Here is an 18,411-nt window from a genome sequence, read left to right on the forward strand (position 1 = left end):
TTCCAGAGTATAACTCTAAAATAAGAATAGAAATCAACATGAAACTTTGTAGGTAGATAGATCTCATATAGTAGAAGTGCATTTCAAAAGAACAATTAATCTGCTCAACCCCGTTTTTGAATTATCTCCCCTTTTAGAAATACATAACTCGATGATTATAAGAGATATCAGTATGAAACTTTGTAGGTAGATAGATCTCAATGAGAAGATGTGCATTGCATAAGAACCGTTACTCTGCTTTGCCAAATTTTTAAGTTATTGCCCTTTAATTATTTTTACTTTGAACTTATATTCTCTTAAATTATCCAAGATATCAACATGAAACTTTGCAGGTCGTTTGATATTATTAAGTAGAAGTGCATTACAAAAGATTTCATAACTCTGATTAGCCCTCTAATTGAATAATCACCCCTTTTAAAAAATCTTGTCTAAGACAAAACTCTATAATTATAAGAGATTTCAACATGAAACTTTGTAGGTAGATAAATCTCAATAGGCAGATATGCAGTGCACAAGAAACATAACTATACCTTGCCTTATTTTGGAGTAATTGCCCTTTGATCATTTTTACATTTTAAACCTTTTTTAGGGACATAACTCAGAAACCATAATAGGTATCAACAAGAAACTTTGTAGGTAGATATATCTCATTTATTAGAAATCCAGTGTAAAGAACAGTTACTCTGCCTTGCCTTATTCTGGAATCATTGCACTTTGAACTTTGTCCAAGGACATAGCCCTGAAACTACATGAGGTGTACTTTCCTGTGTCAAAAGCCCCACATCCTCCACACAACATTTGCAAATTTTATAGTCAATGACTGTTAAATTTTCATAAAATATACTAACTCTGGCGTGCGTTTATATTCAAAATCAGCCATAATTCGTATTGCACGATTTCATCTCGTTTAAAAAAAATCGCACCGCTATACGTTCGGCCCCTTGATTTAGTTCTACTTTGTACACATGTTGCTTAACAGGTGTTTGATTGCATGAATGTTATATTTTTTGGGGAAAAATCTTACTTTTTCTTGTATTTAAGGTTTAGGAAAATGAAAAAGTATGCATGCACCTTTTCTTCTGACTATTTACTTTTATTTAAAGTTTTTCTTTCCTTAGCTCCTTGTGAAGGACGTAAATTCTGAAATCACGTGTACTGATGCGTCTATTTTACAAATCACTTAAATCATTTCCATGAGGTTGAAATACCCCAATTTATTACCCCTTAGACTAAGAGACTATATTTGGAAATTGGGTCTCTTAGAAAATGCTTAAAATAATGCCGGTTTGTCTTAGGATATAGGACACATAAAGACCTAATATTTAAAAGCGCACTTTATTTGTTTTTGTATGTCCGATGCCGTTTTGTGACTAGTCAGAAGAAGGATAACATGTCTGACTTGGATTTACTTGGTACAAAATAATGTGAGATATACATATTTACATAAATAAAAGATCTTACCAACAAACCTATTGGATCACTACAGAATTCCTAACATTTTTCATAATCCCGTTTGAAAACGGGTTAAATTATAGTTTTTCCCCCTGGCGGGCGGGTGGCCGGGTCGGCAGATAGGCGGGCAGGCATTGTTCAATTTTTGTCCGGAGCATATCTCCTACACGCATTAAGAAATTTTAATGAAACTTCATAGAAATGGTCACCACAATACGAAGCCGTGTCGCGCGCATGAATCAGGTCTCTGGGTCAAAAGTCAACGCCACATTTAGAGGTCATTAAAAAACGCTTCTCCGGAGCAAAACTTCTACATGCATAGAGAGATTTCATTTTGACATGGCACAAATGTTCACTATTGTAAGGCGGAGTTTCACGTCCATAGTTTAAGTCCCTGCGGCTAAGGTCAAGGTCAATAATATATAAATAGGGGTCAAAGTTCAGGTGAAAAATATGAAAATGTGTATTCGGAACATTTAGTCATCATTTATTGAAGGATTGAAACACTAATGTTCTTTCTCATGATTACTGGTGAAAAAAATGTGATTTATGTTAATATATGCAAGGTGAAGGTCACTAAAGATGCTAGTCAAGGTCAACAATGGGAATTAAATATAGAGATATTGTCCAGAGCTATTGTCTCATACCCATATAGCGGGTTTCATACAAATATACACCACTATCAGATGCAGTGTCATGCGCATGAATAAGGTTTCTAAGTCTAAGGTCAAGGTCACACTAAAAGGTCATTGAAAAACACTTGGTCGGAGCAAAACGTCTACAGGCATAAAGGGATTTCAATATAACTTAGCACAAATAATCACCATTGCGAAGCAGGGTGTTGCTTACAAAATGTAAAAATTACTAGGGCCAAGGTCAATGTCACGCAAGGGGTCAACGTTCAAATAAAACTATGAAAATGTGTATTCGGATCTTTTAGTATTCATTTATTAAAGGATTGAAACACAAATGTTCATTATTTTAACTCTTGGTGTAAAACATGTTACTTAGGTGAATATATATGCAAGATCAAGGTCACTGAAGATGATTAAATATACAAATTTTGTCCAGAGCATATCTCCTTTACGCATAGTTGGATTTTAATGAAACTTTATAGAAATGTTCACCACTATTGGAAGCAGTGTCACGTGCATAAACCAGGTATCTAGGTAAAAAGTTAAGGTCACAGTTGTAGTTCATTGAAATATGCTTGTAAGGAGCCGAACTTCTACATTCATCGGGATATTTCATTGTTACTTGGCACAAAAGTTCACCATTGTGAGTCTAGGTTCCTGCTACCAAAGTCAAGATCACATAGAGAGGTCAAAGCATTGTGATCATTTATTGATGGATTCAACACAATGATAACTATCATGACTACATATGTGATCAAGTAATTTAGGTTAATATTTGCAAGGTCATTGTCACTAAAGATGATGAAATATCCAGATATTATCCGGAAATTGCCTAGAGCATATCTCCTATACGCATAGCTATAATGCCCACATTTCTGTCAAAAGCTTTTGTGACGGGCGTATTTTGCGACAATGTTGCCCGTGTTTTAAATGACAGTTGCATAAACAATTTGAAAATATAATGTGTAACACAAGTGATAGATCTTAAGAAAGCAAAATAAGTTAGCTTTATTCCTTTGTACCAATATAAGTCATGTGCAAAAGTATTGACTAAATTATCAATAAAACTTAAAGATTAAAAATTACATATTTGGTCAGTCTTAAAAGTAATTTAAACTTAAAGTATACGATAGCAAAAACATTTTAGCGAACACCAGAAAAAAAGGTTGAAGGACAAAACCTAATAGCTTGTCTGCGGATTATAATGGATTTTAATTTCGGATTTAACTTTATCGACAAACAAATTCAGAAATGCAAAAATATGCAATTCAAACGTTTTTAACTAAAGTTTTTGAAACCAAAAACCATTGGAGATATTGTCTAGCCGCTTTGGTTAACTAAGGTAAAAGTCCGTTTCCTCAGAATGTATAAAACTATTCATTTCAAATTTGGAAAACATATTTATTTATTTTAACACAACGACGCCATTTCAAATAGTTACATAATTCTTAAATTATGTTATGCAATTTAAAGTTATGCATTTTTTTCAACTTAGATTTTTAGCCCTGGATTAACTTTTTTGTTTAGATGCATTTCTTAGAAGCAATCATAGTCATTCAACTCAAACTTGATACACTTTTTTACATTCAAAATATGGCATCATTCCAAAAGTGCAGATAATAAAAAGAAATATCTTGCAAAGTTATGGCCCTTTCTTTACTAATTTGTTTCTAGACTCAATTTACCAAACAATGTAAAGGTTAATTACTTCAAACTTAAAAACTTGTTCATTGTTTACTTGGCATACTTTTCTAAAGACAATGTTTTAGTCAAATATGTACCCTTTTGGACTTTGAAATCTTGGTATACTTATTTGTTAAGGTAAATTCTTCAAACAGTATAAGATATTACCATTACACTTTGAAGATTTGTTCACTACCAAATTAAAATGCATTTTAAGTAGAAGATAATCCTAAAAGCCAGTTTTGCTGAATTATTCCCCTTTTAATACTTGGACTATTTGCCTTTGACTAAAAAAATTAAGGTATTCACTTCAAACTTGAAATACTTGTTGACTATTAGGTGAATGTATTTTTTCTTGAAAAGCATGTTTGCAGATTGATGCCCTTTTCTGTGATGAATGTTTTTTTCGACTATCCAGCATTTAAAAATTTGGAATGCGCTTGTCGCGGATAGGTCTTATTTTAAACTTTGTCCTTGTATATTTAAATGTTGGAGCACAAAACTAGAAGTTGCTACTTGTCTTTTGATATTATTGTTAATGAACTATGCTACGGTTACAACCAATCAGTTTCAATAATTCTAAACTAGATACTTTTTTAAAAAATCTTCGTATCTTATGTTAGATTGTTAAGGCAAGTTTAACCCTTTTCTCTGTCGAAAAAATATAAATACTGATTTATAGCAGTGACACATTTTTTAACTTTAGTGTTTATCTTCCTTTGACCTTGAGATTGGATAGACAAAACCTACCAGGCTTTTAAATTATTCACAACACTGTTCCGTGCCAGGCTATTATGGAATGATTGACATCAAAACTGATTATGACGATTTGATATTCTGCATCAGATAATCTTTTGAAAGTGTTTGTGATTATCTATTTTATGTGTAGAAAAGTCAATATACTGATTATCAAATTGATTGAATTTACATATGATTAAAATTTGAATAGGCCATGAAACTTGTAAAACTCTTTTATTTAATTAAAAGGTAAAAACATATGATGTTGCTATTCATCGCATTCCGTTTTATAACGCAATCAAATCAGCAATTTGCCATAATATTGTCATCAGTGTGTATTTGCTGATAATGGCTCATCATTGCACATCCAAACTGAACTTAAATGTTTCGAAGATATTATTTGTGGACAGGAATTTGAGATAGCCGTGAGTAACGTTTTTAAATTGAATAAATATTCACATGTTATTTGTCATGTGTGTCATACAAGCACAAATTACAACAGTGTTTGTTTTGGGTATTACAACTTGCACAATCGAATTTCTTTCACTGACCTTGTCAATGCTAAAAAGAATATCTATCCAGTTTAACAAAAATATTATTATACCTAGTATGTATTCTCTTGCAAATGAAAAACACAATTTCGTACATAAAACTAACATTAGACTATTCTGTGCTTTATTTAAATTACGAAGTGATTATTATGTAAAGTAGAAGACAACAATAAGATAAAACGTGCCCTTACTAATCTGTGTAACGCCAAATGATGCAAACTGTCTTCCATGTAATATGCATAGTCTACAATTGTCCAAAAAATGGCACCAACAAGGATTCGTACTTCTGATATTACCATATATATGTTGTCCTAAATGATATATTATTTGTTCATATCATGTTATTCATATAGTTGTTTTTGTTTTTGTTTTACATTATTTCATTTAATCATTATCATGCAATTTTTCAATATCATTAGCATGTTATGTTTTCTAGATAAATAGAACACAACTATTAGATGAACTGAGTCGTTTACACGTCCTTAAATATGTTCCACATAACCAAAATTTAGTGTGTTATGTTTTTATCATACAAAATAATCACTTAAGTGTTCGAAAAAGACAGGTGAAAGAAATATACACATGTATACGTAATTTGTTGATGAAAATTAATTGCCATGATAAATGTCAGAAAGTTTTTCAATAGTAGGTATATTAAATTTGAAACGACAAAGAACATTTATTTATTCAAACATGAATATATTATACATTCTTCTGTATGCACATGTACTCCACTTCTTACCGTGATGCTTTGATAATAGAACAAAATCAATATAGCTTTCAAAACATTGATGTATACAGACTAAATGCCATCAATGCCATATATTTATTTTCTTACTTTTAGCGATGATTAGGAGTTAATCATTTTGCATCTTCAAATAATCAGTTAAAGTAGTAAAATGCTTAGCTTACTACATGTACTACAAGGAGTGATCAAAAATAATTGCTTACAGGTCTGTTGCACAAAATCCTCGAGAAAATGGCAACACATCAGTGCAAAACTGATAGAGCTGCTCAATACCTTCATAATGGTGTTTATATGTAGCTTTATGTAGTGAAAAAATATGCTTCGCACTCTTTAAATACCATAGTAAAAATGATTGGTTAAAACATTGATAAGAGAGGAGAAATATTGGCTTTTTAAACGCTTGTTCTAAGCTTGTTTATTCTTTGTAGGAAATATAGATTTGCTGAAGAATCTGATATTTACACAACAGTTAGCAGATGGAAAACGATATTTGATTCTTGGTGAATGCACTGAAATCGGGAATACTAATGTGTGCGTCTGGTGAAGAAAATATATATAAAAAGAGAAAAATATGTTTGATGTACTGTTTGCGACATTGCATGAATAGTTAGTATTTCGCGATCAAGTTTTCGTTAAATTCTTACAAATATCTTAATCAGAAGAAATTCTGTTAGATGATTGCCTCACATGTTGAATGACGATCATAAGCAGCAAAGTATTAAAAAATAAAAACAATTGCTCAAAATATTTCCAAATATGATACAAAAATTTGCTAGCGCAGTATCTGGTGATGATAATTCTTTTATGTACTATTTGAACTTGTACGAAATATTGATATTAAGATACGAGCTACAAGCCAGCAATTGCTAAACGCTCGTTGAGTGCATTTTTTTATGAAATTTTCTACTCGAAAGAAGGTGTTGAAATTCAGTTACCAGTGAAAAAGTCAAAAGTTCATGGAACAAATATAAGGATGTAGTATTGTAAACCACTATTAAAACAAGACTGAAATATAAACGTCTTTGACATTCTAATGCTCAGGCTCGTAACTTAGCGTTTTGTAAAATGACTTTCAAAAATTAAAAACTTCTTCGTGGGACTTAGATGCTGTCAAAGTCTGACGCTTAAACTATCTGCCATTATGCTTTCGTACATTAAAATATTAACAAACTCAGTGTACCATGACGCATACCCGTCAACGAAAATTTCTAGGAAAATGGAGTACTTAAATATAATTGCAAAACTAGTGATTACTTAAATTTTAAACATCCTATTTCATAAGCAAGTTATTATTTTCGAACACTCCTTGTAGATTTCTTTCAAAGTCAATTACTTTAAATTGAAATCAAATGTGTTTCATAAATAAACATTTAAAAAGGATTAATACTTAATCATATAAGTGGTAAGAAAATGTTAAGTATTGTTACCAATAATGAGGGATCCCTTTCAATCAACGTAAGACTGGCCAGTTCAAGGTAAACTGATATAGCATTTAACGAATTCAAGATTGCATGTAACGTATTCTTGTGTAAGGCACCTTCTGTTTCCACCTGATTCAATAAACAAACAAATATTGGTCAAGAGTTATTGATGTATTTAAAGATAATCACAGTATTTTACGTAAGTAATAGAAAATATGATAGAATTAACCAAAAAAAACAATAAACACGTATCTTTCTGGGATTTGCCCTCGATGTTTTGATGAAAATATCATTCTGATACATTTGATGATATTTGTAAAAAGTCAATATATGGCTAAGTTAAATAGGAATTGAATCACAATTACCAAATGATTTGTTTCCGAAATAATTGTATTGATTTAGCAAAATTAATAGATATCAGACACGAAAAATAGCATTTTCTTAAATGATATAATACAAACTTGGTATCGATTTTATGCATATAATTTAAAGTTAAGTAGATGTTTTCAACTGAAATGGCATTTTCATATTTGAAACATAATTTGAGATTTCCTTCATACAAAATCTATACTTACTTCCTTCAAATCAGTTGCTGTACTCGCCGAGGATATTGCCGTTGAAATATCCTTTCTTACTTGACCTGCAATTTCTATCTTTTCCCCACTGCTGTGTTCTTCTTGTTTAACAAGTGTCCCCATCTGCTGTTGCTCTATATCTTTCAATGATAACTCTTTAAAGACTCTCTCGACATATTCGACTTCTTCGTCTTGAAAAGATTTAATATGTTCCTTTTCTTTTTTTATCGAATTTCGGACTCTGATGATCACTTCTTATTGTTTGCGTATTTTCTTCCGGTAATTCAACTTTGTTGCCGATGCTTGAATCTATTTGTTTCAAAATCGACAAGATAAAAAGTCAATTGAAAATTTATCATAAGTCATTTCAAGAAGAATAGATTGTGTCAATCGTACTTTAATTATTATTTTTGCTATAGATTCCATTATATTGAACTGTCACCTGTCAAACGCATAAGAATCAGTTTAAAAATACAATGTGTTAAAAATAATATCATAATAATAAATGAAAGCTAACCGTTAGATTCGTGATTCACGTTTGTCGAGCAATTTGCTTGGATTAATAGATTCGGAGTGTGGAATTCTGATTTCAGTTCTGCTTTCAGTAACTGTAGAAAAGTTTCTAGCTTATAGTTACAGTCTCCCTCGAATGACCCGCTACCATCCGACCCAACTTTTTCAGCTGATAATGATAATGAATGCTTTCTGATATCATCACCGAGAAGTTGTGCGTTGTCACTTTGGGTCGCCATGTCGATATTGTGTTCTTTTAAAACACCTTCGACACATGAGACTGAAATATATAAAATATATAAAAAGAAAGCTGCTCCTACAAAACATTATTTTAATTGAAACTGATGTCCACAACAGCAACACTATTTTTTCTAATAGTTAATCAAGATGTATTTCATTATTTCTTTTTCATACAATAGTCATAGAAGTTCAACGCCATGACTGATGAATGTGATATTATAACACTTTCCTCATGTATAAACGGGATAAGATATTTTTCTTTCATATTTGTGTTTAAGTCGCAAGAATATGGATAATTGGTGGCTCTCAAACCATTAATGCATTGTCAGTTCCTTGATAGTTAATTTAATAGTATACCACACTTTCACTTTATAAGTAACATAAGCAAAGAGATCGATAGTTACAATTTGCATGAACAACCATCTTACTTGCTTTATCTATTACATTCCATAATTCGTCTGTATAAATGGTAGTTTCTAAGAGCAGCATTTTCTCAGACACGCACTCGGTTAATGCCTCGTTTAATTCTGTCAGTTGCTGGTCTATGAGTCCCTGTGTTTGTTCTCTAAACAAAGCAGCTAGCGCTGTAAAATTGGTACACTCAATATGTAGTTGTATGCATTCGTGTTTAACGCGTGTAATTCTCCAGCCTTTCGAAAGAAATCTTTTAAATGTTTTCTCGATTGCCCCCCTCAGTCTTACATATGAATCTGCAGGTATGCTAGATTTGAAATCCTTGTCCTCATGTATGACCTCATCAAACAGCTGTTGTAAAACATCTGACATATTTTCTTCTTCTTCATCATTGACATTTTTAAGATCAAGAAAAATGTTAACGCCTGAAAGGAAAAATACTGTATAAGAATATTTATGGTAAGAAAAAATTACAATAAAATTATTTGTATGTAGATGTCAATACAAATAAAGATACATTTTAAGCTAATAGTCAAAAGTATTAGAGGGGTTAATTAAGATAGATTCTGTTATCAAAAATATTTGCATATATAACATTTAAAACCGCTTAATAATATGTTACTTTTATGTTTAAAAATGCTTATGTGCTCACATAGAGACAAGGGAAAAAATGGAAGCATTTACCAGGAACTAGACCATTGTTCGTAGCTGTATTGATTCTTGAATCCTCTTTTTCGCCAAGTACCTTACTGATAAATTCCCACTTATCATCAAATTGTTCAAGCCTTTGTAAAATTCTTTCCTCAACTGTAGAATAATAAAACATGAATTTAAAACAATGGGATAGATGATATTACTGAAAAATAAGAATCTATTCGAACCCAAAAGTTCGTATAGTTGTGTAAAGAAATTCATGACACATCGACAAGGCACCGCATAAGCTTTATCCCGAAGAACAATATGTAATATATCAAATTGCAGAATCAGTATTTGTAGCATGAAATACATTCGTAACATACCATGGTCAAGTTTTTCACGAATATCCATTTCCATCATATAGAAAGCATGCATTTCTTTAAGCGTTTCATCAAGTGAAAGAGTTGCACTTTCTAGACTTTTGATGACATTTTCTATCTCGATCTTCACATTATGCTCATCTATTTTTTTCACCAGTCGACAAATTATGACTTGAATCATTTCAAGTTTGTCTTTATAATCAGAAACAGATATGTTTGGTTCGTTCATGTGGCAAAGCTCATTCCGTAGATTTCGTAGTTGCTCAACATCTAACCGAATAATAGGCTTAAGATCACAGTATAATGTTAAAACTGTGCAATAAAGTGCTAAATCCCAATTTGTAAGTACGGTGTCACCGTCGTTTGGAAACAAGATTTTGAACTTGTCCTTAGACAGCTTTGATTTTATTATTGTTTGCTTTTTTGTGTCCAAAAATTGCTGAATAGTCCATGGATATGGATCATGATCTTTTGGACTAAGTTCTTTGACACGCTTTAAAAGCAGATGATGACATGCTTGTGGCCCTCCTTGATTAAGCATGAGACAAAGCCTACAATGTCGTTCAGTACCGGTAGTTGACATTTTGATCCAGATCTGAAATTTTAACAACAATGTATAACTAATGTTCAATAATATTTATCATACCCATAATTATTTGAATAAGAGGAAAATTGAATTTAAATCACTTTTTGTTAAATTTGTGTTAAAAGATTACTGAAGCCATCATACCAGTTGTTTCAACTTCATAGGATAAGTGAATGAATAAACGACATATATATTTAAATGATGTATACATCTACAGACTTTATGACGTGACGCAAGTGAAATGGACGTTTAATTCCAATTTAAGACTTCCAATAAACTTTATACATAATAAGGAATTCAAATTTAAATATATTCCTTTGTCATGTGACTTAAACAAGGCAGTCTGAAGGACATCTAAATCCCCGTCCGCAGTGAACATGAATGTGTACTTTAACCTTTTACCAGTCACGACCTTGATGTTATGCCATGCATATCATTTGCGCATAGTCTCATGATGGTGATTATTTGTGCCATGTTATTTAAAATCTTCCGTAAAGTAAACAAACATTATGGAGAACATATAACATTGACCTTGAGGGTAGTAACCTGGATGTTGAACTCTGCAGATTGTATCATGGTGGTGATCATTTGTGCCAAGTAATTTTAAAACATTTGAATAGTCAATAAGTTAAGTTATAGAGCGGACATGAAAAATACTTATTTATTTACATTGGACAGTTGAGTGTGACTTTGACCTACAGAGTTGTGACTTGATTATTAAGCTCTGCCATTGGTATCATAATGGTGATCATTTCTGCCAAGTTATCTTAAAAACATTGCAGCGGTTTACATGTTATGAACAGACACGAAATGCAGACTTCTAACATTTGACCTGTAAGTGTGACTTTGACCTTGGGTGTAGCAATTCAATTATTGCTCTTTGCACATTGTCTCATTATTGTGGTTAAACACTACTACAAATACTGTAAATGCCTATTTTGTAGTATTTCAGATGGTTTTAATTTGAACAATTTTAGAATTTTCAATCTAATTGTATCATTTTGGACAAACAGAAATTGCCTTTTCAAGGCCGAATGCCTACAATTTCTGTTTAGAAAGTAAACGTCCTTCCATATGATAATATAAAGATAAATAATGAACAATCGATTGTTTTTTTACATTTAGACCGCATTTGTACTTCATCGAAATTATTTGAATTATAACAAAAGATAAACGCAGTTAAGAACGATCAATTTGATTTTCGATATATTCTGACTACACCAATATGTTGAATTTCAATAGTTAAATATGTATAATTTTACGATTTAATTTCGTTTTATTTCATTTATTATAGTAAACTGGATTTAACATCTCTCATCTATTTCAAAAGCAGCCCTTTTAATATGTGTTTTTAAAGTAATCAATATGTGTATATATTTTAAGTTTCTGTTTTTTTCTTCTTCTAACAAAATGAAATTACATGCCAAAAATTGGTTAAATTTGGTACATAAATAAAATGTTAAATGTCATATTCGTTGCATGTTCTAAATAAAAGTCATATCCGTAGTGGAAAGAAGATACCGAAGATGACTTTGTAAGTTACATATATTGCACGTTCTGTATAAAAGTCATATCCGTAGTGGACTGAAGATACCGAATATGACCTTATGATTTTATAAATTGATTTTTGTTTCATGATTTTTTCTTGATACGATGTTATATGACGATACAATGATTTTACATGCAAAATATCGTTTAATTTGGTCCTTAAATAAAAAAGTTATAAGTTATATAAATTGTCAATTCAAAAATTATAAGTCATATTCGGTATCTTCTGTCCGCTACGGATTTGACTTATACAGAACGGAACTCGAATATAACTTTAAACTTTTTTTATTTATGAACCAAATTTAACGATATTTTGCATGTAAAATCATTTTTGGCCGGGTTGCACTGGTGCAAACCCGGGTTATAGTATGGTGAATGTTGGGCGGCGGGCGGGCGTCCGGGCGGGCGGCGGGCGGGGAAAAAAACTTTCGTAACAGTTTTCTCAGCAACTACTTATCACAGTCTCTTGATATTTGGCATACAGCATTGACACATGGTCCCATACTGTGGGATTTGATTTCAGGTCTGTCGCTCATCCACTTCCTGTTTATCCACTTAGTTAAATTAGTTAGATTTTTATGCTCCCCGAAAAATTTCGGGGGAGCATATAGTCGGCGCCTTGTCCGTCTGTCCGTCTGTCCGTCCGTCCGTCTGTCCGTCCGTTTTCTTGTCCGGAGCATAACTTGAAAACCCTTGGAGATAAATTGTTTAAACTTCATATGGTAAACTTCAGTGGTAGAGGGCATTGAGGGGGGTGCAGTGTCAAAGAACCATAACTCTATTTTGCCCGGTTTTTGAATTATCTCCCCTTATAGAAAAATCTTGTCCGGGGCATAACTCTAAAACTATGAGAGATATCAACATGAAAATTTGTAGGTGAATAGATCTCAATGGGTAGATGTGCAGTGCATAAGACCAATAACTCTTTTTGTCCTAATTTTGGAGTTATTGCCCTTTGTTAATTTCAACATTTTGAACTTTGTCCGGACCATAACTCTAAAACTATAAGACATATCAAGATGAAACATTGTAGGTAGATAGATCTCATTGAGTAGAAGTGCAGTGCAAAAGAACCATAACTCTGTTAAGCCTCATTTTTGAATTATCTCCCCTTATAGAAAAATCTTGTCCGGGGCATAACTCTAAAACTATAAGAGATATCAACATGAAACTTTGTAGGTGAATAAGTCTCAATGGGTTGATGTGCAGTGCATAAGAACAATTACTCATTTTGTCCTAATTTTGGAGTTATTGCCCTTTGTTATTTTTAACACTGAACTTTGTCCGGAACATAACTCTAAAATTATAAGAGATATCAAGATGAAACATTTTAGGTAGATAGATCTCATTGAGTAGAAGTGCAGTGCAAAAAAAACCTTTACTCTGTTAAGCCTTATTTTTTAATTATCTCCCCATTTAGAAAAATCTTGTACTGGACATAGCTGTAAAACTATAAGAGATATCAACATGAAACTTTGTAGGTAGATGTATCTCAATGGGTAGATGTGCAGTGCACGAGAATCATAACTCTGCCTTGCCTAATTCTGGAGTTATTGCCATTTGTTTATTTTTATTTTTTGAATTTGTCCGGAACATAACTAGGAAACCATAAGAGATATTAACAAGAAACTTTGTAAGTTGATAGATAACAGTGATTAGAAGTGCAGTGGAAAGAACAGTAACTCTGCCTTTCCTAATTTTGGAATTATTGCACTTTGAACTTTTTCCAGGGACATAACTCTGAAACTACAAGAGGTGTACTTTCCTGTGTCCAAAACCTATTCGGGGAGCATCACCCGGCTCAAACCGGGCTCTTGTTTGACATTAATGGTCAATGGTAGGAAATTTTCGTAACAGTTTTCTCAGCAACTACTTATCACAGTCTCTTGATATTTGGCATGCAGCATTGACACATGGTCCCATACTGTGGGATTCGATTTCAAGTCTGTCGCTCATCCACTTCCTGTTTATCCACTTAGTTAAATTAGTTAGATTTTTTGACATTAATGGTCAATGGTAGGACATTTTCGTAACAGTTTTCTCAGCAACTACTTATCACAGCCTCTTGATATTTGACATGCAGCATTGACACATGGTCCCATACTGTGGGATTTGATTTCAGGTCTGTCGCCTATCCACTTCCTGTTTATCCACTTAGTTAAATTAGTTAGATTTTTTGACATTAATGGTCAATAGTAGGAAATTTTTGTAACAGTTTTCTCAGCAACTACTTATCACAGCCTCTTGATATTTTGCATGCAGCATTGACACATGGTCCCATACTGTGGGATTCGATTTCAAGTCTGTCGCTCATCCACTTCCTGTTTATCCACTTAGTTAAATTAGTTTGATTTTTTGACATTAATGGTCAATGGTAGGAAATTTTCGTAACAGTTTTCTCAGCATCTACTTATCACAGCCTCTTGATATTTGGCATGCAGTATTGACACATGGTCCCATACTGTGGGATTCGATTTCAAGTCTGCAGCTCATCCACTTCCTGTTCACATTAATGGTCAATGGTAGGAACTTTTCGTAACATTTTTCTCAGAAACTAATAATCACAGCCTCTTGATATTTGGCATACAGCATTGACACATGGTCCCATACTGTGGGATTCGATTTTAGGTGTGTAGCTAATCCACTTCCTGTTTACCTACTGAATTAAATTTTCGACATTAATGGGTCAATGGAAAAAAATTTTCGTAACATCACAGCCTCATGATATTTGGTGTACAAATGCAACCTGGCCTTTTCTGTCTTTGACCCATTTTATTATAATAAAACATCATATCGAGAAAAGTTAATAAAAAAATAATCAATTTATAAAATATAAATCATATTCGGTATCTTCTGTCCTTCACGGATATGACTTTTATAGAAAACGCAACGAATATAACTTATAACTTTTTTTATTTATTGACCAAAATAACGATATTTTGCATGTAAAATAATTATATTATTATAAAACATCGTATCGAGAAAAATTCATAAAAAAAATCAATTTATAAAATATAAGTCATATTCGGTATCTTCTGTCCTTCACGGATATGACTTTAATAGAAAACGCAACGAATATAACTTATAACTTTTTTATATATTGACCAAAATTAACGATATTTTGCATGTAAAATAATTATATTATTATAAAACATTGTATCGAGAAAAATTCATAAAAAATAATCAATTTATAAAATATAAGTCATATATCTTCTGTCCGCTACGGATATGACTTTTACAGAACGTAACTCGAATATAACTTATAACTTTTTTATACCCCCGCACAACAAAGTTGTAAGGGGGGTATACTGGAATCAGCTTGTCCGTCCGTCCGTCCGGCTGTCCGGCCGTCCGTCGGTTTTTTCTTGTCCGACCAATAACTTAAGATTCCTTTGACCCTTAGTCTTCATATTTGGCATGGAGGTTATTCATGATTAGTAGATGACCATTATTGATTTTGAGGTCACTAGGTCAAAGGTCAAGGTCACAGGGGCCTTGACTTCAAAAAGCTTGTCCGCCCAATAACTTAAGATTCCTTTGATCTACAGCCGTCATATTTGGCATGGAGGTTAGTCATGATTAGTAGATGACCCCTATTGATTTTGAGGTCACCAGGTCAAAGGTCAAGGTCACAGGGGCCTTGACTTCAAAAAGCTTGTCCGCCCAATAACTTAAGATTCCTTTGACCCACAGTCTTCATATTTGGCATGGAGGTAAGTCGTGATTAGTAGATGACCCCTATTGATTTTGAGGTCACCAGGTCAAAGGTCAAGGTCACAGGGGCCTTGACTTCAAAAAGCTTGTCCGCCCAATAACTTAAGATTCCCTTGACCCATAGTCTTCATATTTGGCATGGAGACTACTCATGATAAGTAGATGACCCCTATTGACTTTGAGGTCACCAGGTCAAAGGTCAAGGTCACAGGGGCCTTGACTTCAAAAAGCTTGTCCGACCAATAACTTAAGATTCCTTTGATCCACAGTCTTCATATTTGGCATGGAGACTACTCATGATAAGTAGATGACCCCTATTGACTTTGAGGTCACCAGGTCAAAGGTCAAGGTCACAGGGGTCTTGACTTCAAAAAGCTTGTCCGCCCAATAACTTAAAATTCCTTTGACCCACAGTCTTCATATTTGGCATGGAGCTTAGTCATGATTAGTAGACGACCCCTATTGATTTTGAGGTCACCAGGTCAAAGGTCAAGGTCACAGGGGCCTTGACTTCAAAAGCTTGTCCGCCCAATAACTCAAGATTCCTATGACCCACAGTCTTCATATTTGGAATGGAGGTTAGTCATGATTAGTAGATGACCCCTTTTGATTTTGAGGTCACTGGATCAAAGGTCAAGGTCATAGGGACTTTGACTTCAAAAAGTTTGTCCACCCATTAACTTAAGATTCCTTTGACCCACAGTCTTCATATTTGGCATGGATGTTGATCATGACTATAAGGTGACCCCTATTTATTTTGAGGTCACTGGGTCAAAAGTCAAGGTCACAGGGACCTTGACAAAAAAAGCTTTTCTTCTCAATAGCTAAAGAATGTCCTGTCCGCAATGTATTGATTTTGACATTTTCACATTTGAAGCATGTGGAATACATAACTTAGCAATGCACTGGCTTAGTAACCCCAGATTTGGCAGGGAGGTTGTCCTTGAGCTCTAAATGGCCACTGTTGATTCTGACAAAGTGGTATGCGGGGGTATTCACGCCATGATAGTGGCAGTTCTAGTTATTTATGGACCAAATTTAACGCTATTTTGCATGTAATATCATTTTATTATAATAAAACATCATATCGAGAAAAGTTAACAAAAAAATGATCAATTTATAAAATATAAGTCATATTCGGTATCTCCTGTCCGCCACGGATATGACTTTTATAGAACGTAATTCGAATATGACTTTTAACTTTTTTTATTTATGGACCAAATTTAACGAAATTTTGCATGTAAAATCATTTTATTATTATAAAACATTGTATCAAGAAAAAATTATAAAAAAAATAATTACTTTGTAAAACATATGTCATATCCGGTATTTAAAGTCATATCCGCGCATAACAGACAGACAAAGTTTCTTCCGGGTTTATATCATCTGTAATCAATTGTTGAAACATTTTAAACAAATGATAAAAGTAATTGCCGAAAGCATAAAACGAAATAAGTTAGATTTTACCTGAAACTGGTTAAATAATTAACGTCGATTAAAAGTCACTAACAGATGTATATTCCGGCTTTATTTTCATTTCAAAATTGCGTTGTACTAATACCGCCATTTTGCATACGGATACGATTTGGGTTACACAATACTAAATATAATGTTACTTCAACGTACTTTGTAGGTTGCACACCATTATATTGTATTAAGAGTGCGGATTTTAAAATTATTATCTATTTGATATTAAATTGAATACGGAATACATAGTATGAAAGAAATGTGTGAGTATATTTTATTAAAAGCAAATAGGGCTAGCGTGAAGTCGTCGCAAAACTTACCATATGAGCTAATATCAAATTTCGACCGAATTAGGGTTCTGATTTTATTCAAATATGAAAACCTTATTTAGCTGCAAAGTTTTATCTCATCTAGTAAGCATATGAATTTGAAAGCTAGTTTTACAAAGTGCAACATAAACTTGTCTATTTTACATCGTTTATGATTGTCAGAAGGTCAATATTGACCATTGTTTGTCTAACGTTTTTTACATTTTTAATAAAATAATAAGATCTAAACAACAAAGCAAAACAAACAACACAACTTTATATAAATTTCAGTTTAAGTGTTAAATGGTTTTTTTTATAGATGTATATATTTTCTCTACAAAAGACCTTTTTTCGTCTTCAACCGTAAACAAAACAGGAAATCGAGTAAAACAATGTCAGTATGTTTCGCACGCACGTACGAAAGACCGGTAGTGCCATTTCGACTTCACGAATTCCCGATTTCATTTTCATGAATTCACATATTTAACTTCGTTAATTCACGTTTTCATCATACGGAATTGACGAATTCACGATTCAAACTTCATGAATTCACGATTTCAACTTCATGAATTCACGATTGCAACTTCATGAATTCACGATTTCAACTTCATGAATTCACGATTTCAACTTCACGAATTCACGATTTCAACTTCACGAATTCACGATTTCAACTTCATGAATTCACGATTTCAACTTCACGAATTCATTTTCGTGAATTCACGATTTCAACTTCATGAATTCACGATTTTAACTTCATGAATTCACGATTTCAACTTCATGAATTCACGATTTCAACTTCATG

The 18,411-nt window shown here is 32.8% G+C and overlaps 1 protein-coding gene across 1 annotated transcript; it reads right to left on the reverse strand.

The window, feature by feature from the left end:
• Positions 1-4,142: 4,142 nt before the first annotated feature.
• On the reverse strand, positions 4,143-17,443 carry LOC132720018 (uncharacterized). Its single transcript, XM_060703994.1, has 8 exons — positions 17,302-17,443; positions 9,990-10,581; positions 9,655-9,777; positions 8,985-9,395; positions 8,321-8,596; positions 7,804-8,112; positions 7,235-7,357; positions 4,143-5,370 (listed from the first exon to the last, which is right to left on the reverse strand). The coding sequence occupies exons 2-6, from the start codon at positions 10,567-10,569 to the stop codon at positions 8,006-8,008; spliced, it is 1,497 nt and encodes a 498-aa protein (XP_060559977.1). The 5' UTR covers positions 10,570-10,581; positions 17,302-17,443; the 3' UTR covers positions 4,143-5,370; positions 7,235-7,357; positions 7,804-8,005.
• Positions 17,444-18,411: the final 968 nt, after the last annotated feature.

Source organism: Ruditapes philippinarum, unplaced genomic scaffold (assembly GCF_026571515.1).
Source record: "Ruditapes philippinarum isolate M1 unplaced genomic scaffold, ASM2657151v2 ctg8401_1_1_1_1, whole genome shotgun sequence".
NCBI classification, from domain to species: domain Eukaryota; kingdom Metazoa; phylum Mollusca; class Bivalvia; order Venerida; family Veneridae; genus Ruditapes; species Ruditapes philippinarum.

Bases quoted from the DNA above. Each gene is read 5' to 3' on its own strand.
- LOC132720018 (XM_060703994.1), bottom strand. From the start codon at position 10,569: ATGTCAACTACCGGTACTGAACGACATTGTAGGCTTTGTCTCATGCTT. The intron at 9,778-9,989 runs GTATGTTACGAA...ATTATTCTACAG, and splicing joins TCGTGAAAAACTTGACCATG to TTGAGGAAAGAATTTTACAA. The intron at 8,597-8,984 runs GTAAGATGGTTG...TATATATTTCAG, and splicing joins GAATGTAATAGATAAAGCAA to TCTCATGTGTCGAAGGTGTT.